Source organism: Dunckerocampus dactyliophorus, chromosome 18 (assembly GCF_027744805.1).
Source record: "Dunckerocampus dactyliophorus isolate RoL2022-P2 chromosome 18, RoL_Ddac_1.1, whole genome shotgun sequence".
In the NCBI taxonomy this organism is placed as follows: domain Eukaryota; kingdom Metazoa; phylum Chordata; class Actinopteri; order Syngnathiformes; family Syngnathidae; genus Dunckerocampus; species Dunckerocampus dactyliophorus.
This window is the reverse complement of record NC_072836.1, coordinates 10,199,317-10,226,877: the sequence shown is the minus strand read 5'-3', so window position 1 is coordinate 10,226,877 and position 27,561 is coordinate 10,199,317. Positions and strand designations below refer to the sequence as shown.

General features: G+C 41.0%; 1 protein-coding gene across 1 annotated transcript; it reads right to left on the bottom strand.

Moving 5' to 3' along the window:
• Window positions 1–277: 277 nt before the first annotated feature.
• Window positions 278–26,891, bottom strand: baiap2l1b (BAR/IMD domain containing adaptor protein 2 like 1b). The gene is made up of 14 exons (XM_054760199.1): window positions 26,566–26,891; window positions 25,222–25,297; window positions 25,024–25,110; window positions 16,927–16,988; window positions 15,220–15,291; window positions 11,693–11,827; window positions 8,297–8,449; window positions 7,891–8,046; window positions 6,997–7,111; window positions 6,714–6,930; window positions 5,209–5,271; window positions 4,681–4,930; window positions 986–1,032; window positions 278–914 (listed from the first exon to the last, which is right to left on the bottom strand). The coding sequence occupies exons 1-14, from the start codon at window positions 26,614–26,616 to the stop codon at window positions 842–844; spliced, it is 1,557 nt and encodes a 518-aa protein (XP_054616174.1). The 5' UTR covers window positions 26,617–26,891; the 3' UTR covers window positions 278–841.
• Between the last annotated feature and the right edge of the window lie 670 nt (window positions 26,892–27,561).

Here is a 27,561-nt window from a genome sequence, read left to right as displayed (position 1 = left end):
CAGTATTTTTTTTAAACTGGTATAAGCCTTATAATTTCTCTAAGATAATTTCCGTATATATATTTTTTTACACTACTTCAATTGTCCAAAAAACATGAATGCTGACTAGAAAAAACATTCCTAATGTCTGTACTTCTAATACAATTAAGTTTTTAAATAAAAAATGTGGTTAGTTTTGGCTGCAGCTGGTTAACAGCACCCCCTGGAGGTGAGGAAGAGAAAGACAAGTTGAAAACGGAGTAAATGTGAATGAAAGAGGCCGTTTGGTTACCAAACTGAACAGCGGATTGAAGAAATAAACCTTTATTTTTCATACATGATGAAATTCTACAGTGTGTCATCCAAGACAAAAATACAAATAAAAAGATATACAAACACTAAAGTCTTAAAATGCTCGTTGCAATGATGATCGTGTCGCTGCACATGCGACATTCACTTTAACAGTCGTTAAGGCAAACTCCTCCATCTACACAAACTGTTAAACGCTCGTGTGCGTATGTACAACAACACACACTATGTACCACTGCACATTAAAGCCAGTGTCAATGAAAAGTGAACCTTATTGGGCCTCTTATTAGAGTCCGCAGGTGTATCTAATGTTGTGCTGTGTGCTTCTCTAATCACAGATTAATCACAGAGAATGGCAGTGGCTCTGAAGGTGACCAAAACAACAAACACGTTTGGAATGTGACCTTTTTCGGTGATCACCAGCACAAACAACATGTAGAAATATTTAGAGATGGTTAAAATATAGGAGCATCAGTCCTGTAAATACTTCCATGTGACAGCGTGCCGTGTGCTTCCAGTCACACCAACAAAGAGATGCAGGCAGGACTGGAGATCAGATGACCGGTGCTGAGCGGTCGTTGGTGACTGTGGGTCGCAGTCGTACTGTGGAGAACGGGTTCCCTCCCCTGGGCGACACAGAGGAGTGATCAGTGTGTGTGTGTGTGTGTGTAAAGACAGTTGATAACACCGTACTTACGCCAGGTAGGCAGGCGTAGGTCTTGAGATGCCGTTAGGCTGGTTTGCCTGTGAAGAGGAAACGTAAGTCACATGACATGTCACGTAAGAATTTTGTGAACATTAGCTGTGCATCTTTTAAAAAGGAAAAAAAAACCAAAACATTTTGTGCTACAGTCTGTGGGAAAGACAACACGTGGTGTCACATCACATCACATGGCAGCATGCGGAATCTCGAAAGTCTGGTAGTGCAAGATGGAGTCACAACCTATGAATGAAAAAAACACCACACACACGACGTATAATTGCCATTCATTCTATTTTAAAACTGCAGTGAAAGTAGAGGAGCATCTGTCACCTAAGTTAAAGTCTATTATCATAACATATACAGGACACTTATTTTTAAAAAATCAGCATAATATAATAAAATACAACATAAAGCATATTTGATGATTTCGATTTATGATATTTGTGTCATTAATATTTTATTTTAAATAATATTTTTTTTAATTCAGATTTTTTTTTAATACATACAGAAAATAGTTTTTTTTGTTTGTTTAGCATACAAACAAAAAACTCACCGCTGTGTGCTGTCTTCATCAACACAGCTTTGTTGATTTGTTTGTGTGCTACTTCCTGTTTTCCCCAAGCAATGACATCATTAACCTATTAAATATATATATATATATATATATATATATATATATATATATATATATATATATATATATATATATATGAAAATTGTTTAATCCAGATTCAATCCAGATTGCATTGTTTCCACGCGTGTAAAATCTCATGAAAATAGGCTGTAATTTGCTATGTTGATGTAGGATCCAATTACCTCTTAGAAGAAAATATAGATTTGCATAAAACCTGAAGACTAATCTAGAAGAGTTTCTGTTTAGTCATGAAGTAGATGGAGTATTGCGTACTGACCACAAGGTGGCAGGAAAGGCCAGAGAAGCTGGGGTTTGTGTTCATGAACCCAGCATGCAGAATGTGACAAATGACGGTTTCTCTTTCTGTCATACTTTCTAGTAAGTGCTTATCTTTCTTGACGTGAATCACCAAACCAGTGAGGGTACATTCCAGAGTAACCACACCCCCTCCCCTCCTCCAAGCCCTGTTTTCTCCTTTGCTGGTAAAACGAAAAAGTAGTCCCAAGAAGCTCTATTCTGGAATTTTGTATTGTAATTTTGTATTGCATTTCTCCATAGATACTCAACAAATCTTCAAAGGCATATGGGTGTCCAAAGTGCGGCCTGGGGGCCATTTGTGGGTGGGGTGACAACTCGTTTTTTATTGGCCTATGGCATATTCTACAGATAAACTTCAACATGACTTGCACTAGAACATTACACAGAAACTGGAAATAGCCGAAATCCCCCAAAATGACACCTAAAATGTGTACATTTCTGCCAGGACACACATGCTCGTAACATTTTGTACATTTTGGAGTACACTAAAGCACTAAAAAAGGCAATTTAGTTGCCAAAATAATAATAACAGGATTGATTTTAGCAGATTTATTTAATGAAAATGTAATCTGTCTCTCTCTCTCACTCTCAGTGGAAAAAGTGAGGCGTCATCTGTATTGTTTGTGACCATGGAAGTACAAGAACATGTGCAAGTCCATCACAATGTTGTTGAGGATACCCCATGAGACTTATTATCAATTTGGATATTTAAACCTTTCGACACGTAGAAAGGCTTAGTCAAGAGTCACAGGTGTTTTCTTCACCTGTACGGTAACTGGGCGACATTTAGTCAATGAGGGAGGAACAAAACAACGCACATGCTGAATGATGCTTGTCTTTATGTGCTCCTCAAAACAGACAGATGAGGTGAATATTATGGCATCCTGTCAACCAAATTGGCAGAAAAGTGCAGGAATTGAGTTGTTGCTGTGCTCTTGCGGTAATTTTGATTGGCTGGCCACTCCTGGGAAGGTTCACCACTGTTCCATGTTTTCGCCATTTGTGGATAATGGTTCTCACTGTGGTTCGCTGGAGTCCCAAAGCTTTAGAAATGGCTTTATAACCTTTTACAGACTGATAAAAGTTTTTGTATTCAGTTGTGTTGTAATTTACTAATATTTACATTTGTTTGATGATCTGAAACATTTAAGTGTGACAAACAAAAGCAAAAAAAAACAAAACAAACAACTATGTTGCTTACTTCCAGGAACTGTTACATTCCTACTAGTGAGGATAAGCGGCATATCTAGAAAATGGATGGATGGAAGGAGCAAGCTAGTTTACTACTAGTCACTCATGTTTTTTTTATACACTTGAGAGGTGGTTTGATGAGGTTATCTTTTGCGCTCCTAAAAATAAGGGAACCCATTTTTGCAGAGCTGCTGGAAATGTAAATTTCTCTTGGACAGTAATAAATTATCTATCTATCTATGCATCTATGTATGTATATATGTATGTATGTCATGGAATTAACACCGCCGCCATGAGTGGCTGCCTTTCAAGCAGCTCTGTTTGTTTATTCAAGCACATTTTTATGTGCCTTGAGAGCGACGTCCGCCATCGCCATCGATTCCCTGTTTACCACTGATATCGAGGCGACAGCGCCGCGACTAAGATGAAAGTCAAGCAGCCAGCAAGGAAGTGGAAATTCAAGCCTTCGGTACCTTCTATTATCATGGGAAACGTGAATTCACCACCAAGATCGACAAGCTGGCATGAACGTCAAGACTTTCAAATTTGTGCTTCACTGAATGGCTAAGAGCGAGCGTCCCAGAGGCTAACGTGAGGAGCTAGCCGACTTCAGTACAGTCAGAGCAGCCAGGAACACAAGAGCCTGAGGAAAGCGCAAAGGGGGTGGGCTTGCAATGTATGTGAACAAACGGTGGTGTCATCCTGGCCATGTGAACATTAAAATGTCCATCTACACACCATTTTTTTAATATCGGTTTTCATTATCGGGACAAAATCCGATACCAATGTCTACCGATATCACATTTTAATGCAATATCGGGCCGATAATATCGGACATCTCTAATAAAAACATGTTCGCTTTAGCTGGATTTACATTATTTCTTTTGGGAAAAATTCATTCAGTTAGCATCTGTTTCGGTTAGAGTCAGACCTTCTGGAACAAATTCATGACATTAACCTAGGTTCCACTGTATGATGTCATGTGTGAGCAAAATATTCCAAAATCAGTAGAAACTAGAAAATAGCCGGGAAAAAAAAATCTCAACTCACAAGGAACTGTGAGTGTGTGACATCTCGAGACTATTGCCTGCCAAAGTCATTGCAAGGACACAAAAACTGGGTGAGGCCTTCATTAGTATTGTTAAAAAAGGAAGTGCCTGTGTTTATATTTTCCTGGTCCAAAAATATCATATTTTAAGGCATTCATTTACTCAACTGCAGAGAATATCTGGTCTCTATCGAGATGGAGCATTCTTTATACAGTATACAAGCTTTATTATAAAAATAAAAACTATTGTTTCTCACATAAAATGATATATGCTTTGTGCAAACCTACACAGTACCCTTCAGCTTTACAGATGCCAGGTCTACTGTGTTTTGAATTAATAGTGTGTGTGGTGTATTAATTAGAACATCATGTCTTTTAGAACAGAGACCGCTATTGGAAGAAATTCAGTGGCTAAAAACTACAATATTTTAACCATATTTATGCGCAAATATCAAGAAAAATACAATTAGCCCAACTCCCCCACCCACTGTGACTGACCGTGTGGTGATCGGATGAGGAAGAGGAGATGGCGGAGGGGGTGGGAGAATGCTGGGAGTGGTGATTATTGGTGGTGATGACGCTGCTGCTTGTGGTGGTTGTTGTGGAGGGCGTGTTGGTCTTGACGGCGCCGCGCCGCGGGCTGTCGCAGTAGTCCTCTGGAGGGAGGATCATGGTCGCCTCATCTGTTTCCGTGTCCTGGTGGTGCAGGTTGACCACGCTCCTGCTGCGATACGGGGCCGCTGACACACTGCAAGAAGGACAAAAAGTTGAGGCTGATCATTTTTGCTTTTTTATGCATCCACGTTCATCTACCACTGGGTTTGTAAAGCTCTATAAAAAATCACTCCTGCTCTGTTGATGGAGGCCCCAAGTGGAATGTGACTCAGGACAATAAGAATCAAAGGTCACGGAAGGGGAGAGCCCCCCGACAGGGTAAGGTAGCTTATCACTCTAATAGGGAACAATATAGCAGCATGTAATGTGAAACCTGTTAACTTGTGTGTGCGTGAGCTGGAGTCTCCTTACCTGTTGTTGTTCACGAGGGGCTCAGAGAAAGCACGGCAGTACGATGAAGGGAACCAGCCCCTCCTAGAAGAAGCCAAAATAGAAATGATCAATCTCATCCCTACACAACTGTGCAGCAATGCTAGCTGGTCCACCAATAGTTTGATCAGGGGTGTCAAAAACCTTTTCGATCAAGGGCCGCATACTGAAAATCAAAGGACACGGGGGGCCACTAAGATATTTTTATATCTTGTAACAAGATAAAAAATAAAACTTTATTTTTATTATTAGTTATTAGTATCAACATTGCAACTTCTTTCTATTTACATTTTGCTTTTTTTTTTTTTTTAACTCTACTTTTCGAATTTTTGCTGTTTCTTTTTGTTTAATTTTATTTATCCAATGTGCCGCCGGCCAATGAAAAACAAGCTGCGGGCCGCACTTTGGACACTCCTGATATAGATCAAGGCTTTCAAAGTGTGGCACAGTTAACATCCCTGAGAGAATATAATAAACCTGGGACGACCTCCCCTACTAACTGGAACCCTAATTTTCTGGAACATATTTGATCTTTTCTGCTCACTCCATACTCTGTTTACTGCCTCACCGTAGGAAATAAAAATACACTCATTCTTTCTTTAAAACACAACTGAGGTTAGCTTAGCAGATTTGAAAAGGATGCTTTTCTTGATGTTTATGAAGCTGCTGCCCCACCTCACACTTGGATCAAAGCAGGCAATCTGTGGTCACCATGGCAACAACAAAACTACTAGTCTCCTTGTTAGAAATCATTTAGCTTTGCCACTTACTATTCCGCCATTGTTCCTGTTCACCCTTTCATTTCTCTGCATGAAACCAAAGGACTCCTCCCTCCATATGTGTCAATATTTGCACACAACATGAAAATACTTCCTCCTTCAAATTGCACCCATGTTAATAGTAGCTTCTGTTGACTTATGTGGGAGTTTTCCACTGCAAACACATGTTCTCATGTCCACCATTATTGTGACCTGGGCAGCTGTTCGGTTTATAAAAAAATGGTCCTGGTCGTCAAGGACGTGGCCTTTAGAAAGTCTCAAATGTGTTTCAAATGCATCTGTCTTTTGAAGATTACTTTCTCATTGCATGTTTGTGTTGACTTGCCCAGTTACATTATCACAGCTGATGACAAAGGAGCAACACAGCGAGAGATCACAATGTCTGCAAGCCAAACCTTCGTCAGAAGGTGCGCTCTGATAAGCACAATGGAATACGAGGAAATGACTTCTTCCAAACCTTGATCATTTCCCCCCTTCACAGTAATCTGCCCTGATGGCAATACGGATCAGATCAGGATTTGAATTAAACCCACATTTAAACCTGGGAGAATATGTTCGTGTGGGACAGCAGGTGTTTTTTTTGTGTCTCAGTCCACTCTGTACTTCCCACCCTTACGTCATTCATTACTTCCTTATCGACTATCCAAAACATCTAGCTGTGTGCATGAGCAACATTACAAGCAGACTATTAGCCTAACAATCACTCACTTTCCATTCTTCTCCATTTCGCCGTACATCCAGCCATCTTTCTCCTCCGGTATGAGCAGGATGATGACGTCTCCCTCGTCAAAGCTGAGCAGAGTGTTGTTGTTGCCGGCCGTGTGGGGGAAGATGGTGCGCACACGCTGCCTCTTCACTACGTTGTTCAGGCCCGTGGCCACAGACACTGACCTGGCCAGATTGTTCTCTCCGTTGCTGTCATGGTCTAGCAAAAGGGGGGGGGTTCATCAATAAATGAAAAAAAGTTCACTGGTAGCATATGTATACTTACCTATGTTGTTGTTGCTAGTTGTGGTTATGCTGGTTGTTTTGTTCTCAGGAGTGAACATGTTCACTAGAGGGCTGATATGAGCCTTCTGAGATGGCGCGGGTGGAGCCATGATGTTCTGTGACACACACACAATGACGCAAATGTTAGCATGCCAATTAGTATTTAAATGAATCACAAAAAAGTAGTAGTTATGGTTTTGTAGCATCAGAAGCTAAAAGGTAAATAGAAGCAGTGTCTATTTGGGTCTGTAGAATTGTCTAACGTGAGTAAATGGTCTTCACTTGTATAGCTCTTTTCCACCTCCAAGGCACTCAAAGCGCTTTGACACTGCTACCACATTTACCTACTGATGGCGTGGGATCAGGAGCAACTGGGGTTCAGTATCTTGCCCAAGGACGCTTCAACGCGATCACTGGAGGACGGAGGATCAATATATATATTGTTTTTTATATATATATGTTTTATAGCAAGAGATAGATCACGTTGACTTATAGCTTGCATGCTGAAAAAAGTGTGTGCACCCCGACATGTACAATTATATTTATCAAGACAGTAAATATATATTTTCTACATTTATAGTAGGAGGTAGATCTTTGGGACTCGGCCATTTTAAAAGTAGCTTGCAGGCTGAAAAAGAGTGAGCACCCCTGCTCTAAAGTATATTCAAGTTTCATTTATATAGTATTGTATTTGTATAGCATTGGTCAATGGTTGCTGAAATGTGAAATGTGTACTCAAAAAGCTACAAAGTCCACAAAAATCTCAAACATCTCCTCCGGCTGGGGAAAAAGTGATGTACTGCTCAAGTTTGAAAGAAGCCATTGAACTTGTTCCTTCACACAAGCAGATCAAAGATCTGATCTTTTTTGAGGCCTGCATCTAACCCCTTCGTACCAAACTATGTCGCGAGGGGGTGGGAGAGGGCAGCGGCGTTATGGAGATGGGTGTGCGCAGTCCCTCGATCATGGTCAAGATGTTTTCAGGCATGTCCGTGGCGTCGTTACACTGGTCCTGCCAGCTGTTCAGCCTTGCCATCAGCGTGTCTCTGGCCTGTGCAGGCAAAGTTGTATGGTGTGTTAACCATGATGGGTGTCATACACTCATGCGACACAAAGTACACCTGTCCCAATAAATATGTCCAATACAAGAACATTTTAGGTAATACTGTAATGTCTTTCAAAGGCAATGAGTTGAGACTTGTCTTTCATTTGGCATTCACTAATAAGACAGTAGCGTGTTCAGTCAAGTGATAGCAGTCCCACTGCAACATTTTAAAATGACAGCAGGTTTGTGGTGCAACCTTGTCATGAAACGATGCGATCTGGTAGGAAAACATGCAGTGTTTGTCCACCAGGAAACAGAAGCGTCGTTTCTCCTCCAGCAGAGCCTCTTTGCAACCGTCCGCGATGAACAGCTGCATGTCCATTTGGCGGTTCGTCAGCGTCTCCACGCACTGAGGACACACAAACATAAACATGCATCCACAGGTGCGTCACAAAGAAATCCTCCCAACTACGTACTTCACAATCACGCATCTTGAGTAAAAAGCAGACCTTCTTCTGCAACATCTTACAATGTTAAGTGAGAATTGAGCCTCACATTGTCTTATCTTGCTGCCCATAAGGTCTGAAAAGCAATTACCTAAGCACTCAAGATGAAGAGATTTGAAAGGACTGAGGTTTCTTTTTTTAACGTTCTAATCTCATTCTAGCAGAGGAGTTTTTGGACAGAATGTTTTCGCAAGTGAAAGGACGGACAAAGGGGGCAGGACACAGACAGTGTCTTATCTACAACAGCAGGCGACACTTATAGGACCTGTGCTCGAATGTACGCATGTACACGCACACAATAGCGCAGATGGGCCTTCGTCTTTTGTTTCACATTGTCATGCATCTGTTCTGCCTGTACAGCATGTCATTGTATGTTTTTAGACAGCCTCAATGTATAGGACATCTTTGCTCTAATAACAGCTTCTTCATACACTGGCGGCGGCCACCCAATAACACCTAATAACGTCTCAGCTGAAGAGGTGTTTGCTCCAACAGAGCTTCATGCTTTTAATACCAGGAGACCCTCAAATGACCCCGTCAGGTTACTGCTATCATATCTGACGTGATAATAGGCTAGAAGTGATAATGGGAATTCCTTGTTAATAAATCACCAGCTGATAAGTTGAAAAACAGCAATACTAGCAACAAAACCAGGTGCCTCTCGATCTTTTTGGCAACTTCCAGTAATTACCCCATGGGACAAGCTCTCACACAATGTAACACTATCAATTCCCGTATTATTTTTTCAAGTAACATTAGACATGTTAGTGCTGGGTTGACTATGTGTCAGTAACACATGAAAATACAAAGTTAACTTATAATATGATGACTGATAGTGTATGTCAGTGCTTTCCCAAGCTTTTCACACTACTGTACACCTTCAGACATGTGACCTGAAGTGACCCCCCCTACTACTGCACACTTAAAAAACATAAACCACAATAAGCACACAATACAACACCTTAGTTTGGTATAGTTAATTAATTATTATATGATTAAAGAATTGATTATTTTGAAAAAGAGAATCTTTACAGAAGCATGTCTTTCTTAATCCCTTGTCCCTTCATGAATGTACACCAGATGAGTGGCAGGGCGGTGTAAAATTAACTGGCTCATATGCGCTGTAGTCGCTGTTTTAAAACATTATTTATAACAAGCGATGACAAGGTGTGGTGGTCTGTGATCTTTGTGCTTTTTTGCTGTGTTTTGCTGTGGTCTGCAACAACATGGCATGCAAAGAATAATAAATAAAACAATGCAACTAATGTTACATACAAACGTAACATCCATCCGTTTTCTATGCCGCTTATCCTCATTTGGGTCGCGGGGGTAACTGGTATGCCTATCCCAGCTGACTTCGGGCGAGAGGCTGGGTTACACACCGGACTGGAAGCCAGTCCATCGCAAAGGTTACACAGGCTAGGGAGCACTGTGTAGCCAATAAAAATGACAATGAAACAATAGAGACAGATCCAAAGTTAGCGTCCTCACATTATTGAGCTTGTTTATTCATCAGCAGTGCATGGCTAAAGCTAACAGCTCCAGTCTCCCTTTTGAATTACTCAGCATCAAAACGCACCCTCCGCTCAACTTATTCACAAAAATTGTGTGGGGGGGTGCTTGTGTGGGGGTGCTTGTTTAATTTACAATTCTGCATATACAGTAGCATTGTCAACCTCCTACGCATGCACATGGCAATATATGGATGCGGGCAAAATGATCCAGTTCATTTTTGTGATTAATTTATATATTTATTATCACGAGGCAATTTTTCTCTGAACGAGAAATCTCGTCATGGTTTGACACCCCTACTAAATGGAAGATATGAGCTCAAATAGCATGAGATTATACACCAAACAAATTGCACACTTGCACTCAGCACAGAGCTAACAAGCCTCACCTCATACATTTAAGCACATTAACATTTGTGAACAAGAATGAGATGAAAGGAAGAATAGAATATACACGTTGGAGAAAGTCATACACCGTAAATCTCAATCTGCGTCACACGGCACACAACTATGGTGCGTTCAAAGACATCAGACTGACTTATTTGCTCATATAACGCACTGTACTCCCTGCACGACACATGAGGTGCAGGCATACCCACTTCAGGAACTTAGGCTGTATTGATATACCTGTATGTGATTTCTAGTAGCACATTTTGCCAACTGGCTTAGTGTGACGTGATACATAGCAAAAAGCATCACCTTTACACATTAATTACACACTAGCATTGTATCACATAACTTTCAAGCATGTAATTCATTTCAGATTTGGAGGATTGCCGACTTGTGTTTTATGCCAATAAAGACAAGACACCTTCACAACTATGGAAGGTGGGCGGCATAATTCCACAATTCCGTGGGTGAGGGAAAAATGGAGGCGCGTGAAATGCCATTTTGTCAGTAATAGCCATTATCTGTCATACAAAAACAAAGCCTATTCACCTGTCAACATTACAACAAGCCTGTTGCTATGGGTGACCTGTGACAGTCTGTTGATGGTATCTAAGAAAGTGAGTGAGCCTTGCCTCAGCCAGAAACTCAATATTATCATTACCATAATCCATATTGTTTTCTCTCGTCACTGATGAATCACATACCACAAGGATAAAGTCTGTGTTTTCTCTATTGCGTTTGTGTCACTGAGGTTATTCAACCCACCAGGCTGCAGTAGTACTGTTGACAGAACACATACAACTCTCAAAAAGTTTCACAAGCACACTCATCTAGTCAGGTCAGCAGGCGGCCCGAGTCAATCGATTGATGCTTACAAGGCTACTGTACATAAGCGCTGGACCTTTCAAAATGTATGAAGCACATCACTGCAGTGGTTGCATCTAAGAGCACACAATTAAGTGCAAATATTGACTCATTATGTACAGCTTATATTCTAATGTCACAAATGAGCTGCAGCCAATCCCAGCTGACTTTGGGTGAGAGGCAGTGCCAGGGCCAGTTGCTGCGTGCTAGATCAAATGCTTGTATGATCGACCTTTTGTCCCCAAATACTGCCACACCAATTTGAAAATGATGTGGCTCAGGTGTCTGAATGCGTAATTATAGCTTGGCAAATATGAATAGACCTGTGTGAGCATCCATGAGTGTGTCAGGTGTCCGCAGGCGTGTCTGCATCCATCTCACCTCGCTCTCTTTGTTCTCATACTTGTTGGCATTCTTGCCTTGGCTCTTTCTCCTCAGCTTCTTCAGTTCTGCATGGGATTTCTCCAAAGAGTCCTGCTTCATCTTGTGCTCCATCTGGTATCTCTTAAATGTGGCCTGGAATGAAAGGGAATAAAACATCCATGGTGAACTTAGCGTTTGCCAGAATCTTGTTATGCATCAAGAATTAAGCACGAGCACGTTTCTGGGCAGTGTTGTTTGAGCAGATTGCTGATAATTACTCTACACCGCACACTACCTTTGGGGGTTTGGGCACAAGGATTACTCACAAATCAATTTGAAGAAGCTAAAGTAAAAAAAACATGGCTGGTGCACCAAAAAATAAACAGATCCATTCTTATGCGTGTTGTAGCAATTTTAGTATGCATTAATAATAACGACAATTAAAACAGTGAAGTAATTCAGCAATGACTCAGATGTTTGTGTATATGTCAATCATTCATTCATCCAAACTGAGTACAGCGGAACAGCACACATCCACAATTCAACATTCACGGCCCCACAAATTTGGGGATTTTCGGTTTAAAAAAATATATACACTACCGGTCAAACGTTTTAGAAGACGGCGATTTTTCCAGTTATGTATTGAAATTCAAGTCCTTCAAGTCCAATGAATAGCTTGAAATGGTAGAGTGGTAAAGGTAAGGTAAGGTAAGTGGTAAAGTGCCAGAAGATAAAAAAAAAAGTAAGGTTACAGGAACCCAAAACTGAAAAAGAGTGTGTATTTCAGCATGATACAAAAAGGCAAAGTGGGTCAACAACTTAAAGCTGTTCTACAGAAATGGAGGTTGATCAAGCCTTGGCAGTTGGTGCAACTGGTGTGTTGCAAGTTCTGGAGCACTTACAACCTCCCCTGTCTGCATAAAAACAGTGTTCCGAACCCACTGTGGTACTAGATGCCCTCATTAACATCAGTTGAACAGCATTGTACTGGATGGAGAAAGTAATTTGTTGCCACAAAAATGGCAAGAAAAAAGGGAATTAATAATGGAAGAGAGACAGACCATCTTAACACTTAAAAATGTAGGTTTTTCCTCCAGAAAAATTGCAGTGTTCTAAGGTAACGTGTTAATAATGCATTAACGGACATTTCCTTTAATAGCGCTATTTTTTTTTACGTGCCATTAACTTGCACACGTCCCGTTTGACCCTCGGCCCACACCATAGTTTGAGAAAACACAGTGGTGTAGCAGTTGACGTGGAGCTAGAAGAGGGGACAAATATTGTGCAGAAATTGAGAAAGAAAAGGGTATTTTGAATCGTAAGTTTCGCTTCAAAGTCTCTCGACAAGACCAAAGTAATTTGTATCTGCTGTCATTGTAAGATGAATTGTCACGGCGTATGCCGGCAGTGAATTTCCAGAAAGAAGAGCGAAGGTACTGGTGCACTGCAGGTATTTTTTTTATTGTCATTCATACAGTGATACCTTGGCATACAACTGTCTCAACTACTGTTTTTGCGATGCAAGCCTTCTCTCAGCTGATATTTTGCTGTGAACTGCGAGCTAAAATGTGGGTTACGAGCTCCTAGTTATGGGCAGGCATCGCCGAGGACAGCTATTTGAGGGCTTATGTCAATGTGACAAAGTGGAAGTGAGAGAGGGCACATAGCGACATGGTAGTAAAGGCCTGAAGGGAATTTACTGGTGTTATTATTTTATTTATGAGCGATTTATTAGCGTTTGTACTTGAATGATGACAGAATAAAAGTTGCATGTTGAAAGAAGTTGAACCGGCCAGACTAAGAACAGTGTGATAAAGTGTGTGTAAAGGAGTGTTTGTGAGTGTGTGCATGTTTCTGTAGAGAGTGTTTGGAAGTCAAGTACAGTATAGGTTATAGCCTGACTGCACTACAGTATATGGGCGCAGTCCTAGTTCTCTAAACTACCGACTGCTCTTGAGCACTTTAGTTTTTGTAAATTGGAAATATGTCTTTTTCTAAACACACTGTTATGGCTTCACTTAGTTGTTGGGTGTTTTTGCAAACCTTTATTTGTAATGTGAGATGATTTTCTTGCAGATAATATGTGATGACAGTTTACCCTACCGGTGTCTACTTGTTGTACATTGTGTTTGTTTTTGATACACTGAGATCCATTTTGCGTTTGAACTGTTTTAAAAAAAACAAACAGAATATTGCAAACATATTAACCAGTCTCATGTTGAATAGGTGGACCATTTAGTTGCCTCTGTTAAAAGCATTGTCAATTTTATTGATAATTCTTTAAACATATACACAGATACATTTAAACAGATACCTTTTTCCAGCTCAGACACTTTCCATCCAAACCAGATGGAAACAGTTGTACATTCTTTGATCACATCTCGCCATCTACTGTACTTTGGCCTTGAACAGTCCTCCACTCGCCGACTACAACTGTTGCGGCTTCTCAACTGATTGCAGGCTCTAAAAAGCACGAACACATCACTCCTGTATTCACTTCTCTCCCATGGCTGCCTGTTATTTTTACAATTCAATTTAAGATCTCATTATTTGTTTTTAAAACTCTTCATGGGCTGACGGCACTTTATCAGAACTGCTTGTTCACAATTCGGCCAGAGCTCTGAGGTCCAGTGATCAGCATCTACTAGAGTGTCCCAGGTCTAGGCTAAAAACCAGAGGAGGTAGAGCATTTACAGTAGAATGTCCCAAGCTCTGGAATGCTGTTCCCCCAAATCTTAGAGCTGCCACTTCAGTCGAGAGTTTCAAATCAGTGCTAAAAACATACTTAAACAAGTGTGTTTTTAGCACTGGCTTTTAACGCAAGCTGAATTGGATATTTTTTATAATTTGTATTTTTTATAATTTTTTTCTATTTATAATTTTCTATGTACTTTTTATTGTATTTGTTTTTTAGGAGTTATTGAAAAAAGGACAAATCGTCGTCGTGGTTAGACTCTTCTAAAAGAGGTAGTGTTCTGTGGGTGGTGTAGAATTAAGCAGGCCTATTAACTCTTCATAAACTTTAATCACACGCTCTGTCCGGGTTGTATAATTTAGCTTTCCATTTAGCTTTATCTCCCCAGCGTCTAACTCTTCCTCTGTTGGTCACATTAGGTTTAACGCTGCCTCTGTTGGTCCCATTAGCAGTGTCACAGTGCCCTCTACTGGTCAAGCATGTACAGTAGCAGTATAAATACTGATTGAGCTACTACAAGGCAAAATAAAATAAAATATAGACCAGTCGGCTTCTGTTCGTATCTGCAAATTTTCACTAGTCGGGTGTTCGTAAGTTGGGGACCTAGTGTATTCCCCTTTAGAGAAGATAATAAAATTGTTACTGAAATGAGTGAACGGTGTACAGTCGTCAAGCTTGTCAGATACTGCATCATTCAAATTGGAATTGAATCATTCATTCAAATCCACCATACTTGCTCATCATCATTTCCAAGCACATTTCTTAGGTTTGTGGTAATCACACACGCACACGCACACGCGCGCGCACACACACACACACACGTGTGTGCACACACACTATTACTACTCACTGTCATGTATTTGACATCCATGTCAGTTTTTCTCTCCAGCTCTCCTATAATCTCCCTGTGGAATCTTTTAAACTTCAGGTGGCATGGAGTGGGGGTGAAAAAGAGAGACACATGGACAGTTAGAAACTTTAACAGCAGGATAAAACACCTGTCATTGACTAAAACAAAAACTGCGTTAAATAAGAGAAATACATTTAGACTGTAATGGTCCATGCGTGCGGGGGTGAGCGCTCGGTTCAAGGTTGCTCTTTTGAATGAGTCAGAAACAAAGCGTGGGAATGCCCACAGACTTCTCCCTCTTCCTCTTCAGATGCAGCTTTCGCTCATTAGTGTGAGGGTGGCAAAGCTGCCATCGCCGCCGCTTTGCTACGACGCAGCATGTGGAGCACATCGTTCCAAAAAAAATAAAAATAAACAACCCTCTTGTTAACCATAAATAGTTGACCGCCAAGATCTTTGTAAACATGGATGCCAACCTCCTTCGATGTCCGGTTGTGTCCTCCATCAATTTCTGTGACGTAAATGGATGCTGTGACTCACCAACTGGATCCCATTAACAAGTCAGCCCACTCACTGATGCTGCGAGCAACAATGTCTCAGAGGAGGTCCTCGCAACTTTTGGCCTGTGTTTTGCATTTAACAAGGAGGAACTAAGTGAGGGTTTGGCTTGCAGAAACAAACCTAAGATGCTTTGGGTTGAAATCAAGCTAAGTCTTCTGATAGTAGAGGCATTGCTTTGAATAATTTATGGACACATCTTATCGTGTGAATTTGAAGTTTATGTGCTTTTAAGACATTACCCAAGAAATCAGTTAATTCAGCATCATAGTATTTGGCCCCATCATTAAAACGAGAAGGTTAGCAAAATGCTAGAAACACTATCCAGTATGACGCCATGCATTTGGAACACTACTGCAAATTATTATCACAATACTAAACACTTTTTTCAAGTTTTTATTCAAGAGAAGACTCATGAGGATACATAGCTAAAAATGACAAAGCTGCTTCTGTGGCTTAGCTGTGGATGTTGCAGCAGTATTCTCAACAGTCTCCACTTTTCATTTTCTTCCTGGCCTCAGTCTCCTTTTGAATAAAATTTGTCTCGTTTTTGTCAGTCACATACGCAGACGTAAATACAGGAGACCCTCGTTCTCCTCCAGTGTTTTTCTTTGTTAGTGTGTCCCATTCTGACTGATGCGTTCAGTGCATAGAAAACCACCTAATATTGCGTCCACTGTATGTTCAGTCTACATAACAAGCAGTTTTTGAAAGCTGTTTTTAACAGAGGAATTGTTTGTGCATTAATTCTTTCAGGGACTAACTTTTTGAAGATAACTGGCCAACCTGAGTGATTTACAGGAAGGGTCATCTCAAGCAGGTTTATGGGACTCACCGTAAAGACCGAGACAGGACATTTACACACAGACAGTCAGTAGCTTATCAGGTACTCATGCAACATAAAACTTATCTTTCTCCTCCTTAGTCCACTTCTCTCCTGCAAGAGGTGGGGGTGTACAGCACGGAAACAGGGTGGGACTATGACTAATGAGCCCATAAATTGTGCTTGGTGAATTGAGGTTTTGAGTTTGGAAATATTTTGTGAACACAATGTTTTATACAGAGTGAGAGTGGAACTGGGTGAGGTAACCGGTAAGACAATAATTAAGTAGGAATGGAATTTTCAGGAAACACAAAAATTGCACTCACATTGTCCTCCAACTCAAAAATAACTTTTCTGTGGACTTCTGAGATTCCCATCAGCACCATCCCTGCCCAGGAGAGAAAACGAGACCACGAAAGATAAACCACAGTGTGACTGGATTACGATGCATAAATGGCAGATAAGCAGCAAACAATCATACAGTCTTTCAAACGGCCTTTGAAAGAAACACTGATAACACAATGATGCAAAATAATTCCTTGTTTATTTCAACCACAGGCGAGTCAAACGTCGCCGGTTCCTGATTAGGTTACAAAAGAATTGCTGTGGTTAAAGAAAAAGGAAATAAAATCCATGCGCCTGAACCGGAAAAACTGGACCACCAACTGTTCGGCTAATCAAAAAGAGCTTAGATGACAGGCGGCCACACGTTGCCACTTCACATCTCTGCATGCGTTTCGCTAAAATGATCATTTTAGGATTATGAGGCATGCAAGTTGAAAGCTTGTAATTAAAATTGCTCTCTTGGACTTTGCACTACCACAGAATTAAAAAGAGCTGTTTAATCAACTAAAATACATTGCAATTCAAATGTAATAAAATGTTGTGGAATTAGGAATTATTACATACCTATTAAAACAGTAAAGCCATGTCTCCAAGGACATTACCCTGAAAGTACCCAGATCCAGATGGCATGCCAGCTGACTTGAGTCTGTTTCAGACATATTGTATGTGGTCTGGATAAGTGTTTGTGTATTTACACTTGACAGACACCATTTTTTAACACTTCACAGATGACTGTTAGTCATGGAGGGACAGTGGTGTGTGTGTGTGTGTGTGTGTGCAGGGTTTCTTTGGTTGAATTATCTTCTCTATTGCTTGAATATGCACAGACTAATAGTGAGTGAGTTCCATTTTGTTCACACTTAGGCTGGAAGCAAAAAGCAGCCTAAAACATGTTGGTAAAATGTAAAATTAAGAATCAGGGTGAACTAAAAGTGTCCTGTGCCACAAGACTCACAGAGCATTAGGTCATTTTCTGGGCAGACGTAAAGGAAGTGAACAGCCAACAACACAGTTGCCATAGAAACCAAGGTCATAGCCCAGCACCTTCGCTGATATAATAAACACTTTGACTGAAGGAGTACGGTAACATGTTCAGTCACATGTGACAGGATGGCAGTGCTAGTCAGTTCTACCTGAGCCCAGATGTGGTTTCATCGAGGTGGAAAACCTTTACAGTGCTCCAGCATTTCAGAAGTATATATATTTTCACGTTCTCCAAACTTGCAGAGAACTTTACAAGGATGTTCTATTCTATTTATATTTTGAAATTGTTAGTTGTGGGTGAAATGGAAATTCCATGGTTGTAATTGCTACTTTATTGAGGTATAGCGATGATAAAATTAATCTTGAACAACATTTGGTTGTTTCTTGATTGATTATTTAATCCTGGATAGTGGAAAAGAAATACACTAAAACCTGACACAAATATCATGGTTTTATTCAGCGGCTCTGATATTAATTGTAATTGCATCCTGCTAAATGATTTGCAGTGGAAGTCATTATTGATGTGCTGTTTGCAAAATATACCCACAATTTCTGTTACACAAATAACATTGATGAAATGACAGGAACTTTGAAAATCCAATAAAAATTGTAATCTTTCGTGTTTGCCGTTAGCGCGGGAGGTGCCTTGAACGCCTCTGTTTTGCTTCTAACACACACCAGCTGCAAAGCAAGCTAGGCTATAGTTATGTGGCCAAATTACTCCACGTGAATAAAACCTTAATTATGTATTGATATCTAAAAGTCATGCGGTGTCCAATCCTCTGTTATCACAGACATAAATGTTTTGTGCAAGGTTTTATTTGGTACTATTTTGAATGAACTTAACATTGTACAGTTATCTTTTTACATGTTTTTTTTTTTTTTTTAAATAAGCAAGTTTTAAGTGCACCTCAACTTAAAGTTTTGACCTTGTCAGGTTTTTAGGCAGCAGGTTTGGAAAACATGTCATATAGATCACTATGACCTGTCGTTCACCACAGTGTAAACACTGCCTCTCCCTGCAATGTCTTTCAACATGATTCCTGCACCTTTGTATGTTATAACGAGACTGTCTCACTCGCTGCTATTGAAACAACGCTACAGTAAATGGAGGGAATGTGGGCTTGGTTTAGAGTGACTTCACCGTGAAGCAAATGTCCTTTTTTTCCCAGTCATTTGTTTGTTTATTGTTGTTGCAGCCTCTGGAGGATGTTGCCAGGCAGCAGGTGTTGAGCCAGGTGTGAGAGCTGTGTGTGTGTCATGATGTCAATATCTGCTGCCATGAGCCAACGAACCAAACCCAGATAAGGCCGGAGGAAAAGGTCCTGTTTGCCAACGCATGGGGTTTGGAATTATGTCTAGACACAGCAAGCACTTTTGATAACGGTTTTAGTGAGGTTGCATTTGAAAACCACTGCAAAATAATTTCTTAATCCTGTCAGTAATGATACTTTTGAAAAGAAACTTCAATATTTTGTAGAATAGTTAGTGTACAGCTTGTATAGATTTACTATCCACTGAAAATGAGTCAACACACATTCATTATTATCTAAACAGCGGCCAGCACAAGACAGTAGCAAGATAATTGTGTCTTGGCTACTGTCAAGCATAGTGGTGGTAGTGAGCGCTGCCACCACTGAGTAGCCGTTGTTCATTTAGGGAAACAAATTCCAACCACCGGTGTTGAGTCATTTTCAGTGGATAGTAAAGCTACAGTATACTGTATCACAAGCCCTACAATGACGACTCCAAGTTAAATTTATATAGTAGTGTCCCTTCAGAAGATATGATAAAAGTGGTTGCTGAAAAGTGAAGGATGTACCGACTGGTGTTGGTGAGACAGTATATACAGTATATCATATTCATGGGCTAACACACAGAAATATTCCAAATACAGAAAAAAAGGGAGAAAAACAACTCCCACCTTTAGACTGATTTTAAAAACAACATTGTGCTGGTAGCATGCAAAGCAGCCCACAGTCCTTCCACAGTTTTTGACTGTGGGCAAAATAATCCTGGCATGAGTGAGAGCCACCTGACGCATAATGCAAACAGGCTGGGATTATGTAAAGAAACGCCATCTGAACGGACAAGGACCATGAAAGGACAAAGTAATCTTAGTTTTTTTTATGCATGTGAATGAAGGAAAGCTTTTCTGGGAGATTAGCGTTGTAGGGTTTTGATTAAAAATCTGTTAAACTAAAAATACACCCTTTAAATGCAGCTGAAGTCACACAAACTGCCAAGAGGTCGAACCTCCATCATTTTCTTTGGCAACTGTGTTTGTGTGGTGGTAGCATCCGTCTTGGCTGCTCGGCTAAAGCAACAATAAGATGCCAATGTAATGAATGTACACTATAAAGTGAGCTGTGCGATCGCATCCGTTACGCATCACCAGACTTATTGGTGAGAACGCAATGACAGTGGTTCACTTGTTTTTACACTTGGATGGCAGTTAAGAATGCGTGAAGTCAACTGTCTTCAGCAAACCTCCCTTTCCACTTCCTTAAAGGAAAACTGCACTTTTTGGGGGAATTTTGCCCATCATCCACAATCCTTATGTGAGACATGAACACATATGTCTTTCTCTTTTCTGTGCGTTGTAAAGATATAAAAACAGCTAAAATGACGCAACTAAGAATGCACGTAATGGGAAACACTTATTCCGCCCATAAAGACTTCTGAGAAAAACTCAGCGCCAACAACGCTCCATTTACATAAAGTATAATGTGACATGCATATTCACCAAGCTACAGCTACATTGTTATTATTATTATTATTAACATTGTTACATTGTTATCAAACTACGTTACTGCCGTATTGATTACCTACTGCTGCTGCTGTCTGTTTTTGAGTTTGGAAAAGTTAATGCCAAGTGTAGGCGTTCGTTGCAATGTGAAATCAATGTGCCCAGGAAGGAAGTTCCGGTAATTCTTAAAAGAACCAAAATACTGTAAGTATTACATGTTATCATGAATGTACCTCTTACAACATGTATCTAAAACCATAAAACATTGTTGGAGGTTTTTGGAGGTCTTTTAATAGCAGTCTCTGTAGGCGGCACAGGTGTGACCCATTACGTGCATTAATGAGCTGACTCTTTTTTCTGTTTTTATACCTTTAGAACGCACAGAAAAGAGAAAGACATGTGTTGATATCTCACATAAGGATTGTGGATGGTGGGCAAAATTCCAAAAAAGTGCAGTTTTCCTTTAATGATCCCTTAGGCATTAAAGGGTGAGTCATTTATTTAGAATGGCGTGGTTCCTTCCTTTTATGACTGTTAAAATGTTACTTTAAACATTGACTGTACATTTAAATAGATGATTTCTGTTCTGTTCTGTTCTGTTCTGCATAATTTCCTGTAGGAAACATACTGGTTTCCACTGCATCTCTGTTTCTGGTATCAGAAAGCCTCACCTCAACTTCAAACATTACAACAATACCAACACTGGTAATGGATTCTTATTCAGGGTATGCCCTGGGGGGAGGAAAACAAGGTAGAAATGTCTGAATGAAAGAACTGTTGACATTTGAACTCTTGCTGAAGAGGAGGAGGAGACTGAAGAGGAGGGGGAAGCAAAGGAATTAAACGAAGACGGCAAGAGGACAAGGTACACCTGTCCTCCAATATCTCTCAAGAGTATCCTGTTTCTGGTCGGCTCCGCGTCACTGCCGCTCAGGTTTCTGACAGGGATGCACTCAGTGCATCCATGAGCAGGCTTGGAAGTAATAAGACTTTCTATTCTCTTGTACAGAATACTTCATTCATGATGCTTTGATGCGGTCTAGAAATCATGTCACATTCTAATTAATTACAGGGATTTGCTGCACCAAACAACAAACAAGCATTTGCAGTTTACAAGTCTATTGCATGAGAGTAAACAAGACAGTCGGTGATTTATGTTTACGCCACATAATCCCACTTAGTGAGTCATATACAGTATGTTGTGAAAGCCGATAGCTTTGTCTGTCTCTCCTACATGGAGGAGTGAAGTGCATCCACAAGTCAGAGGTGAGTGTGACTCAGCGAGGACATCACAATGGCACCATATATGAAACTGTCCAGATAAGATAAACTATAATCTGCAATTTGTTTGCAATCCACCCCTCATTTCCACCTCTTTTCCTAAAATAGGATTTTACAACTGTGATTGTTACAAATGGAGGAATTGGGTGAATTGAGCAGTTTTTTGCCCTTTCAAACCTACTTACTGTCTGAGAGCACATTTTAATCTTTGAATGTTTATTGTGGCATAACAACAGGATTAATTAACATGAGATCGCCCTCATGAGTTTCTACACCAGTGATGATCTGGCATTTTCTTTAGTGGCAAGCAACTACTACACTGAACCACTGTCATGTCAAAGCCAGAAGCTAAGCAGAGCTGCATTGTTGTTGGATGCATAGATTGTCTATGTTGCTCACACTCCTTCTCCCTTGTACAGCTTCCTTAAAATGGCCCTACACGTCACGTCTGACTGCTTTATAGCAACCTGCAGTAGAGGGGTTTATATGTGCGCTGTTATTTTTGATTCATGGGGTATTTTGACCGAAGCATGTACAGTGGAACCTCGGTTAATGTACGTCCTCGTTAGCGTGTTTTTCGGTTTACGTCAAAAATTTCATTCCATTTTCTTCCTCTTTTCTGGGTCCGGGTCACGGAGGTAGCAGTCTCAATAAGGAAATCCAGACCCCCAGTCTCCAGCCGCCTCTTCCAATTCCACCGGGGAGACCCTGAGGTGTTCCCAGGCCATCTGTGAGACATAGTCCCTCCAGCATGTGTTAGGTCTACCCCAGGGCCTCCTCACAGATTGGCATGACCAAAACACCTCACCAGGGAGGTACCCAGGAGGCATCCTGACCAGATGCCCAAGCCACCTCAACTGGCTGCTGTCAATGTGAAGGAGCAGTGGCTCTACTCTGAGCGCCTCCTGAATGACCAAACTCCCCACAATATCTCTTAGGGTGAATCCCACCACCCGATGACCGAAACTCATTTCAGGTGCTTGTATTTGTGATCTCGTTCTTTCGGTCATGACCATAGGTGACGGGTGGGAACCAGACTCTTGCTTTGATTGCACACGGACCGAAGGTCACATTGCAGCGTGCCACCAACCCCGTACTCCCGAAGCACCCCCCACAGGACACCCGCAAGGGACATGGTCGAATACCTTTTCCAAGACCACATAACACTTGTGGACCGCTTTGGCAAACTCTCATGCATCCTCCAGTAACTTTTTAAGGGTTTAGAGCTAGTCTAGGGTTCCGTGACCAGGACGAAAACCACACTGCACCTCCTGTAGCTGGGGATTGACTGATGCTCGTACCGTTTGATCCAGCACTCTGGAATAGACTTTCCCAGGCAGGCTGAGGCGTGTGATCCCCCTGTAGTTATGACACACCCTCCAGTCACTCGTTTTGAAAAGAGGGACCATTACCCCGGTCTGCCAATCCAAAGGTACTGTTCCCGATTTCCACACAATCTTGAAGAGACTTGTCAACTAAGACAGTCCCACAACACTGTCAAAAATGTGTGCAAAAATTTAGGCTCGGTTCGCATAAATTTCCTGATTAGCGCGTCTTTGTTATTAACACACTGTGTGAGTCATATTGTTTTGTAATTGTAAAAGTGTAAAAAAAAATGTTTTGTGTTGACATTTGTGGGTTTCCGGAACAGATTCATTGGATTTGCATTCAAATTGATTCGGTTAGCTTACGTTTCAGTTTGAGTCGAACCTTCTAAAATGGATTAATGACACTAACCAAGCTTCCACCGTAACAGACATGGTGATACTATGATAGCTAGCAGCTTTTTTAGGGGCTATCCACACAGAAACGTTTTCAGATCAAAACGACAAAGTATTTTACCGTCTCAGCCTCTCATCCACACGTAAATGGCATTCTGGGTGCCTTGAAAAACGGCTTCCAGAGTGGGACAATCTGAAAATGCTGGCTTGTCGTTTTACACGACCATGACGTCACCCAACCACCGCCACCCCGTTGCCGGCACATGACCAGAAGTATCTCTGATGACAAGCCAACATAATGTCTGAATATTTCGAGTGACATGACTCACCCCTGTGGCCATTCTCCTGATATTTACTTGTCTTGTACTCTATAAAAGACACACAGAAGTAATTCCACTTCTCGTGAGTCTAGATGAGCCTCGGAAAGCGGAAGACGACGGGCTTATGCGCTTGCGTTCTTTCTTCGTCTACGGTTTGGTATGTCATGTGGTTCCGTCTGCGTGTCTTTTCACAGCGCCACACGTAGGTGTGCCTTGTGTATTACATTGTTTTCACTCAGTGATCCGTTCCTGTCTGGATGCACAGTGTGGCGTGAATATAATTGCATAATATGTCTCCTTTCAGGTAACAACATGTATAAACACCATTTAAATGTGGTGAATGATTCATTTCTTCGGTGATGCATCCCTGTGGATGTGCCAGGAGGCTGACACCCCCGCTGCCTCCTCCCATTGTGTGTGCCACCTAATTTAATTAGCAGTTTTCTGCTTATCGGCAGGGGAGTCGAGAAACATACAGTGGTTAAAGCAAAGTGTTCCACTGGTGACAGTAAGTTAGCACACCACCAGACATCATTTAGCCTGGGGACTTAGCCCGACAAAACATGGTGGTTACACAATAAGCAAGCTATAGTGCTAATGCAAGTGTAGCAGAAGCCAGGTGCTCTTGGTTTGTTTTAAAAGTCGTATTACCTACACTTCAGGTGTGAAAGCGCAGGGCTGGAGACTACGTTACTACAAGTTAGATAGAACTACAATCTCATTACCACCAACTACAGGACTGGAGTGGAACAGTATTGCAAAAGATGTTTTCCCCAACTTGAGATTCATTCTGCGGGTTCAACTAAATGTGAAACGGCTCAATAACAACACAACACCTTTACTATTGTTGACATTAGATCAACTTTCCTTTAGAAGGTAACCCAAGTGAATCCATTCATGCATGAGCAATACAGCAATTACTAATATATATCCTGTATGTCTGCCGAGGCATCCGAGACCCAAATGATGCAAACAACCATTAAAGGCAGTGCTAGTAGAGTATTATTGCACATGGAAACATACCTAATTCTCTGGACACAGGAGACACCGCTGCACTCTCCCCGATTTTAGCCATGGCGTCAAAATACAATCTTCCTGCCAAGGCCATTGCTGGGTAAATGACAACATTATCATCATTATTTAGCATGACACACATATACATGCATTTTACTGTCTTCTAAATAGTGCTTGTATGTAATCTTCAAGAGTCAATTTGCTCACCAGCTACAGATTTCTCGTAGTTCTTGCCCAGGTTGACCAGGTTCCTTAGACCTGGGTTGAACTGTTCCATCACATTCTGAGTGATCGGACATGAGAGAAGAGAGAGACACATTTTATTGTTGTTTAGCTCATATTTTGGATGATTAAGAATTTGATATTTCATCGCAATCAAGTCTGGCTTTTGTATCTCACCGAACATTAGAACAACATTACTGACACCTTGTGACCAGTGGAAAATATTAGATATCATTCACAATGTCTCTTAATGTGTCTTGCTCGGCTTATATATTCTATGTATTTTAGTTTATTTTGCCATTTTTGCGCTTGAAAATACTTAAATTTAGCAAAAAATACATACTGTGTTCTTCAAGATTGATGTTTTTCACTAATAATAGGCTGTATTCAACCATGAAACAGCATGATTTCTTAATATATTTTGGAAAATTGCAATAGGCTGGCGACCAGTCCATGGTGTACCCCGCCTCTCGCCCCAAGACAGCTGGGATAGGCTCCCAAACCTAGTGAGGATAAGCGGTACAGAAAATAGATGGATTGATATTTTTGAAAAGCCGTGATAGTGGGACACTGCGAAATTTGAACCGCTAAGTCACGAGGGAGGACAGTGAATGGAGTGAGGATCCTCAGACTGGCGAAATTATTGTATTGATAACTCTGCATGCCGCACCTTTGGAATGGGTGTTTAAGCAGCTAGACCAAGGTTATTCAAGTTTTGAGTCTGTGTTAGTTTCGACTACGCAAGGTGGCTGTTATCACTGATAACTGACAGGAGGAGCGATCGCATTCATTATATATGTCTCCCTTGTGAGTGCACGTGTCGTGCATATGCGAGCAAAACATTTTACTTTGTGGCAAATTTGAAATCATTCTGTGGTGGCAGATATCATCAATAACTGGTGGGAGGAGTTTCTGCTTAATTCAGTTGTTCCAGGAAGAATGTCACAGCTTATCTCTGTAATAATGTCAATTAGCAAGGTATTGTTTGTACGTCAGTATCCATGCATGGACGTAAAGCTCACACACCCACACCCAAATTGCAGGAAATGATTAAAAGCAAAAGCAATGAGCTAAAACGCAGACAGTATGTCTGAAGGAACTTGTGATGATCAGCTCCTCCTGAGCCAGCAATGAATAGCATGTAACCCGCACATACTGGGACCACTAAACATATATTATTTACACTATAGGCAGTAAACAAGAAAGAAAAAAAATCTATGAGTATGCCATTGGTCCAACACATACATTCCAGACAGGAGGAGTTGAACACTTTGTGGACACGAGTGGGTTTAAGCGCACCTGTTGTGCTCCCAGCTTCCAAGTACCCACCTTGTATGTACTTTCAGTGAGCTTGTTCACCTCCTCCGCACTCCTCGACATCTTTAAATTCCTTTTTTTTAACCCAGATGGACAAGAAGAAAAAACAACACCAACGTTTCAAAAGGTCCACCCTGAGCCAACAACAAAAGAGGGGGGAAAATGACCAAACCTACGGTCACATAGAAGTCCTCATAGCCAGCAAGAGAACAGAGACACGTTCATCAAGTAAAATGATAAAAATCTGAATAAAAATTATGTCCACAGGAGTAAAGTCCAGCGGCGTATTGCTACGCAGAGAAAAGAAACTGCTGTCAAACTTGTTGTAGGTGGTGAGTTCAAGGGAGGTAAGAAAACGTGGTCGGCTGTCAAGTGCATCCTTTTCTGGTTATTGGTTTCAAATTAAAATACCTTTCTAGACTGTCTGAAAACAAAACACTACGCATCTTGGTCAAATTAACTGTCATCGTGGCATCTAAATCCATTTTTATAAAATAGGAATAAAAGTGGATTCTTACAGGATAAGAGCGTCGAATCATGTTTAGCGGTACCTGTACCCCTTTGCAGTACTTTTACTTTGAAAGTGACTTTCCTTTTTTGTTTCCTCTTGTTACGGTACTATGACGCGAAACCACAGCAGGTAGAAAGTGGACACTGAAAGGAAAAAGCGGAGGCTAGCGCTCCCTGCAGGCGACGCATCACTATCACAATTACGCTAAGTGGACTTTTAAATCCAGAAAAACAACATATTTGGAATGTTTAAACTTACTGTATGAAAGCTCTGCTTTTGGCTCTGCTTTGTGATGCAATGCAAACAAGGCCAGCACACTCAAATTTCAAAGGATGGGAGATCTCAAGGGAGACACCGCACCTTGAGTAAAATATCTTTTCAAACCCCCCATTGCAAACTTAATATGTTTAAAGGCAAACTGTGCCTTGCTTACAAAACTCCTGTGCTAAATAATAATATTTTTTACTGAATTATTATTGTCGTTTGTTTACTCTGCC